At 48.4% G+C, this 7269-nt stretch overlaps 1 protein-coding gene across 1 annotated transcript in view; it reads left to right on the forward strand.

The window, feature by feature from the left end:
* Positions 1-7269, forward strand: part of SVOPL (SVOP like) — a 46806-nt gene that overhangs the window by 11984 nt on the left and 27553 nt on the right. The window contains exons 6-8 of the mRNA XM_081800906.1: positions 1563-1626; positions 4266-4391; positions 6963-7091. Coding sequence (XP_081657032.1) covers positions 1563-1626; positions 4266-4391; positions 6963-7091 — 319 coding nt within the window. The remainder of the gene's footprint in view (positions 1-1562; positions 1627-4265; positions 4392-6962; positions 7092-7269) is intronic.

The raw sequence follows: 7269 nt of genomic DNA on the forward strand, positions 1-7269 counted from the left end.
AAATGTAATTGTTAGGAAAAACTTCTGTTTTCTTTTTTAAGGATTTTATTTATTTATTTGAGAGAGCGAGGGCGTGAGAAGGGGGGAAGGTCAGAGGGAGAGGCAGGCTTCCCGCTGAGCAGGGAGCCGGACATGGGACTCGATGCCGGGGCTCCAGGATCATGACCTGAGCCAAAGGCAGTCGCTTAACCGACTGAGCCACCCAGGTGCCCAAAACTTCTGTTTTCCTTTACACACTCACACTCAGTACTTGTGACAAATCTTCACTTTTTTTTTTTTTTTTAAAGAGCGAGAAAGCACATGCAAGCAGGGGGTGGTGGGAGGAGGCAGAGGGAGAGGGAGAATCTTAAGCAGGCTCCCCTTGGAGCCCAATGCTGGGTTTGATCTCACGACCCTGAGATCAAGACCTGAGCTGAAATCAAGAGTCAGTTGCTTAACCAACTGAGCCACCCAGGCGACCCGATAAATCTTCACTCCTGACACTAAATGTGTGGGTTATTTACACACCGGCCAATTCTCCAGCACCAGCTGGGTATTCTACAGTTTAGTTCAATTCTGACCCTAACCGGGAGTTTGCTCAGACCCCACAGGTTTAGGGCTCAGTCGCACGAGGCTATCGCCCACCTCAGACACCAATCGCAAGCAGTAGGTCCCCAGGTTATCCAGTTGCCACAGATCCCTCTGGGGGCTCAATAAATTGCCAGAGCAGCTCACAGGACCCAGGCAAACAGTCTCCCTACTATTGCAGATGTATTACAAAGGATGTTTTATTTATTTATTTTTTTAAAGATTTATTTATTTATTTGTCAGAGAGAGAGAGCACAAGCAGGGGGAACAGCAAGCAGAGGGAGAAGCAGGCTCCCCGTCGAGCAGGGAACCTGATATGGGACTCGATCCCAGGACCCCGGGATCATGACCTGAGCCAAAGGCAGACGCCTAACCGACGGAGCCACCCAGGCGCCCCTACAAAGGATATTTTAGAGGAAACAGATGAATGGCCAGATGAAGAGCTCTACAGAGGGCAAGGTCTGGAAGGGTCCTGAGAGCAGGAGCTTCTGTCCCTGCGGAGTTGGTGGTACCACCCTCCCAGCATATAGATGTGTTCGCCAGCCTGGAAGCTCGCCAAACCTTGGATGTTAGCGATTTTTAGGGAGGCCTCATCATGTAGGCATGAGGCATATAGGCAGCAACTCATATGCCAACCCCTCTCCTCTCCCCAGGGGATGGGGGTTAGGGCTGGATGTTCCATGATTCTAATCATGACTTGGTCTTTTCAGACCAGGCCCCATCCAGGCGTTCACCGAGAGCCACTTCATTAGAACAAATGATGCTCCTTTGGACCAGGGAGGTCCAAGGATTCTAGGTGTTCTGTGTCAGAAACGGGAGTCAAAGACCAAATACTAGCAGGAACTGGCTGCTGAGAACAGTATATATATTTTTCACAATGATGAAGTCTATGTTTTTTCATTCTTCATCTCTATGACAAGAAAAGTTATGATTTTTTAAAGTTATTTGCTTTGATAAAAACAAAATTATTCTCTTCCCCCTCCCTTCCTGTTCAGGCTAATCATAAAGACTGAATTTTTGCCTACAAAATATCGAGGCTACATGCTCCCCTTGTCTCAGGTAAGATAAAATAGGAATCCTACCCGGTCTTCTGATCCTAGAGGATATGATGCACAGGGTTTTGCTTCTAGCTGGTTGATTGTCTGATGAGCACACTGCCTTTTTCTTGGTGTTAACTAAAGAGCACTGGGAAGGTTGGATGCCTGGGGGTCCCATTTCAAGGTGTCCTCAGCCAGGGCTTTTTCTCACCCAACAGTAGCATTTAGAACACAGTAGCCCCTTCTGGGAAACATTCCAATGGCTGGTCTCAGTGGAATGATGGAAGCCCAGGAATGCATCTGGGATGGGCTTTGTCTTCCCACTGAGTCTTCAGTAGGGGGACACAGCTACTACCCCTTTTTAGGGCAGCCCATCTCCCCTCTAGGGTAACTAGTATCTTTGAGGCCATAACAGGCCCATGCCTGCAGGGACTACGTGCCTTGTCCAGCTGAGCCATTTATCCAGGTGAGGAGATTGGGATGCTCCCAAGCCCTCGCCAGGCCCCACTGGCCGCTGAGGAGAGGTTTTGCATCAGAAGCTATGTCGATCAATCTGGGTGCCCTTGTAGCATCTCTGATGCTATCATTGTCCAAAAGCCCTGACTTTCAGGGGCCCAGGAAAGAGAAGGCTCTTCTCACTGAAACATATATTTGACAGTAAGTAAAGCTGTAGGAGAATATTTTAAAATTTATTTTAAATTTTTCTAATGCTCAATGTAGGCAACAAAAAATGATGAAGAACGTAACAAACACTGCATGCTAACTCTTTACATTTCTCCCAGCTTTCTTCTGATCTGTGTTAAGATAGATGCATACACTTTTAATACTTAGCATTTGAATTTTATCCTTAACAGTATTTCATGGGCGTGGTCCTGCTCAGGCTCATCTGTGGATATTTTCTCTTCCACCTGCCACTCATTCCATGGCACGCTTCCAGGTCATGTCTTCTCCTTGCTAGTCTTATTTTCCTCCTCTCGTTGGGTCATCTAATTAATACCAATGGTTTTAGCTACCTATATCTGTAAACCCGAATATCTTTGTCTACAACCAAGAGCATCTCCCTGAGTTTCAGATGCAGGTAGCCAATAGACTACTGGAGAGTCACTTGACTATCGCTTCACAAATACCACATGGATAGAATTCACCTGTTCATCTTACCCTGAAATGTCTTATTTCCACGTTTCCACTCTCAGCTAGTAATAAACATTGTATGGGCCACAAACTTAAGAGCCATCCCAGGCCCCTCCTGTGCCCTCACCCCTATTCAAGCCTTCACCAAGTCCTACTGATTCATCCCTTACTGATGGGCCCCCAATTGCAGTGTCCATTAGGAAACCCTGTCACTTTTACCTCTAATATCTGTGCCAAATTATCAGTTTTTAAATTTTTTGCCATTTCCCTACGAAAATCCTTGTCAGTGACCTATCCCCTGTCACTGTGATAGACTCCCTATCTGGTCTATCACAATGGCTTACTGCTAGTCTTCCTATTTGTTGCTTCTTCAGAAAGTGCATCCCTGATCACTCCCCATGACATTACTCTTTTTTTTCATAGTCCTTAGCACTTTCTGAAATAATCCTGTTCAGTTTTTGTAATAGAATTCTTTAGGGACGCCTGGGTGGCTCAGTTGGTTAAGCGACTGCCTTCGGCTCAGGTCATGATCCTGGAGTCCCAGGATCGAGTCCCGCATCAGGCTTCCTGCTCAGCAGGGAGTCTGCTTCTCCCTCTGACCCTCCTCCCTCTCATATGCTCTCTCTCTCTCTCTCATTCTCACTCTCTCAAATAAATAAATAAAATCTTAAAAAAAAAAAAAAGAATTCTTTAGTGATAAAATAGTCACCCTTTAGTCACCCCTTAATTAGTCTCCCACGAAGGGTCTTTTATTCTACTGTCTTCTCTCCATCTCTGTGAGGTGGAATGGAACTGTCATTTACTCTCCATCTTCCAGTGGGGAGAGAATGCTCAGGCTAACACTTGGAATCATTCTAATTCCCAAACCCATGGGGCCTGGCCATAATGGGTTGCCATGTTGTTTGTCGATATAAAATGATCTTCAAGATACATTTTTCAGTACAAAAAGCAATGCTTATACTATGATACCATTTGTGAAAAAAGAGAACAGGATATATCCTTATTAGCTTGTATATGCATAGAACAGTTTGGAAGGACACAAGAAATTAGTAATACTGGTTCCTTCTAAAAAGAGAACTGGATGGGAAGTAGGAGAGGAAGAGAATATTTTCAGCATTTTCCTTTGTGCCTTTTGAGTTATGAACCAGTAAATCTATTATTTATTCAACGGGGACAAATGTCAGTGTCTCCGATTTTTAAAACTTTGGTGATAGCACTGACCCCCTGTCTAGTTGAGCCTTCCATTTATAGACACACGAACTGAGCCACGGAGAAGTGAAGCAATGTTCTCTGTTCATCCAGGTCCTGGAGGACCCTCTTCCATCTCACCCTCTTATACTGAAATGCTCCCGAGAGAGGCAGGGTTGAGCACACTTGATAGGAGGAATTGTAAAGATTTTATTTTCAAGTAATTACTATAACCAACATGGGGCTCGAACTTACAACCCCAGATTAAGAGTCACAAGCTCCACTGACGAGCCAGCCAGGTGCCCTGATAGGAGGAATTTCAACCTCCCATTCTCTCCCCAGGTTTTCTGGCTGGCTGGCTCCCTGCTTATCATCGGCCTGGCCTCTGTGGTCATCCCCACCATTGGGTGGCGGTGGCTCATCCGCATCGCCTCCATTCCTGGCATCATCCTCATCTTGGCCTTCAAGGTGAGGGCACTCATGGGGCTCCCTCTGGTCCTCCCCTCCAGCTGGCCCAGGGGTCCTTTCACCCCACAAGTATCAGCCTTACATCTGCCTCTTTCCTTCACTCAAGACTGTCTCAATCTGCTTCATCCCTCCCCTCCGTTAGCCTGCCTTCTGATCATTTATTGCTGGATGTTTTGTCTGACAGCTGCACCCTATTTGGGCTGACCCTTCTCTAACCTTTAGTGCTTGGAGTCGGATGCCAGGTACACATTCTCAGGCCACTATAGACCAGCTGGTTTGTCCTTCTGCTCTCCCTCTAATCTGCAGAATCATCCTTCCTTAAGTTCTAGTAGAATTATGCTCACTGTTCAAAGATGGGGCTGGCAGTTCAGTGGAACTGGGATGTGTTGTGTGTGTGTGTGTGTGTGTGTTACCTAACACTATGGAATCAAAGAATTTCAGATTTCACAGGGGTCCTTGGAGGGCATTTATTTCATACCCCAACCACAAGCACACATCCTGTCACGGCCAGAACACTCCCAGCTTTGGGCACTTTCAGACTCGAGACTTTATAGACGACATCAATATGTTCCTCTGCAGGCAGCCCTAGTTCTTAGGAAGTTCTTTCTGAACGTGAGGGGACCCTGCCTCCTTATGAATTTATGTGCGGTCTTAGTACTTCTCTCTGAAAATCCAGAGGTCTATCTTCTACATGATATCCCTCCAAACAGTTAAGAAAATTAGCCCAATCCGAGCTTTCCTTCTTTGAATGACACAGTACTGTTACCTTCAACTCTTTCTGCTGACACCTGATCCCAGAGCCCTGTCCTTTTTTTTTTCCTGGATGAGCCCATTGGTCCGTGTCTTCTCTGCAGTGAACAGTTGCTTGGCATCCCACACAGAGCGGCAGGTGCCTGGGCCCAGGGGCTTAGTGGACCCAGTGCTTCCCATGAGCAGCCTGCCTGCCTTGGTTGGTATAGTCAGAAACAGACTGTCCTGGCCCCACCATCCTGGGCAAGTTGTCCCACCTCATGAATAGGGCATATCTCCCCGTGCATTGGGGAGGATTAAACAAGGTAATGCGTAAGACTCTCTTCCCGAGCCTGGAACATGAGCAGTGTTCAATGTGCATTAGCTATGCAGTTATGTTATTACCTTTTTAAGAATTATTTTGAATCTTGGTCTTGTCTTTGGATTGATCACACTCACACTGAGTATACACTAGGCTCAGCATTAGGTTCCAAGGCTAAAAGTATGCATAGGATACAGTTCTTACCATCAAGGAGCACCAGCCAGTCAGCGAGAGATAGATAACGAATGCAAAGGGTGATCATACCAGCGGGACTCGGTCAGCACTGTCACAGCTTTCGTTCTGTGGGTGCTCAGGGGAGAGAGCGGATTGTTCCAGTGAGGTGGTGCTGTTGAATTTGGCCTTGAGGGCTGGAACAGCCTGCATCGGGAGGGCCGGTGAGTGGGGCAAGGGCATTTGGGCAGAGCTGAGGCATCAGCCCAGTCACGAAGGTGTGAATGCAGAATATGTTTGGGGGAGAGCAGGTAGGCAGGAATGAAGGGTGCTGGTGGGAGGCGGGGTGCAAGGACAGGCCTGTGTCCAGATTATGAGGGCCTTCAAGGCAAGGGGTGCTGGTGGCATGGAAGGGGTTGTGTGCTGGGAAGCTGGTTCACGGCTGCATGGCGCCTGGGTGGGAGGGAACACGAAAACGCCAGGGAAGCAGTTGGACTCATCCTAGTAGGAGATGAGGAGGACCTGCCCTGCCTGCTGGTCACGGGATGGGGAGCAGGGTGCTGCTGGGTGAGGTGCTTTTCTGAGGAAGAACCAGCCCCCCTTGATCAGTTGTGAGGCATGAAGGGCAGGGAGTGGTTCAAGGTGACTGTCAAGGTCCCCGCCTCCACGGAGGCCTGTCTTGTTATGTATGTATGTATGTATTTATATTTATTTATTTGAGAGAGTGTGAGAGCATGAGCAGGGAGAGGGGCAGAGGGAGAGGGACAAACAGACTCCGCTGAGTGGGGAGCCTGACATGGGGCCCGATCCCAGGACCCCAAGATCTTGACCTGAGCCAAAGTCAGTCGCTTAACTGACTGAGCCACCTGGGCGCCCCAGCCTGTCATGTTTTCTGAGTATGGCAGTCAATGATCAGTGGGTTGAGGGTCTGTCTGATAAGTCAGGAGTGATTCTTACCCCTGTGGTGCCAGAGTCCCTGCTGTATTCATGCTGTGGGCTGTTGCATGTGGGAGATCGCAGGGTTCCTGGGGAGAGCCTGGGGTGACAGCACAGTAGAGGGACCCTGGGGCAGCTGTTTACCAAGTGGATGTAAGCATTTCCGTGTGTTAACAAGTAGATTGGGTTCTGTATCAGCCTGATGTCATCAAGATGGGACTATAGTAGGGAGGATATCCCCCTATTTGTTCCAGATCAACTTGGAATGCCGAAGATGCCTGCCATATTGTGTGGCTTTATGCTTGCTGCTCCTCCATCCCTGGAAACTGGGGCGTGTGACTATACAAGAGTCACTGTGGAACCCCTGGGGTCCACAGCAATTGAACTCTGATGCTCTTTCCTTCTGTGCCCAGTTTATTCCCGAGTCCGCTCGCTTCAATGTCTCCACTGGGAACACTCAGGCTGCCCTCGCCACCCTGCAGCGCATCGCCAGGATGAACCGCTCAGTCATGCCGGAGGGGAAGCTGGTGGAACCCATCCTGGTAAGTTCCCAGCAGGGAGGTCTTCTCCTCCCACCAGAAATCCGCTCAGTCTTAGAAGGGTAGAGGGGAGGGGACCTTCACTCTCTAGCCTTGCCCTAGAGGGATGAGGAATAAGAGCAGAGCAGACTGGGACTAAATCCAGCTCCGTGGAGAGCCAGGTGGCCCTATCAAGTTATCT

The sequence above is a fragment of the Leptonychotes weddellii genome, chromosome 12, assembly GCF_054177405.1.
Source record: "Leptonychotes weddellii isolate Sample4059 chromosome 12, ASM5417740v2, whole genome shotgun sequence".
Lineage (NCBI taxonomy): Eukaryota > Metazoa > Chordata > Mammalia > Carnivora > Phocidae > Leptonychotes > Leptonychotes weddellii.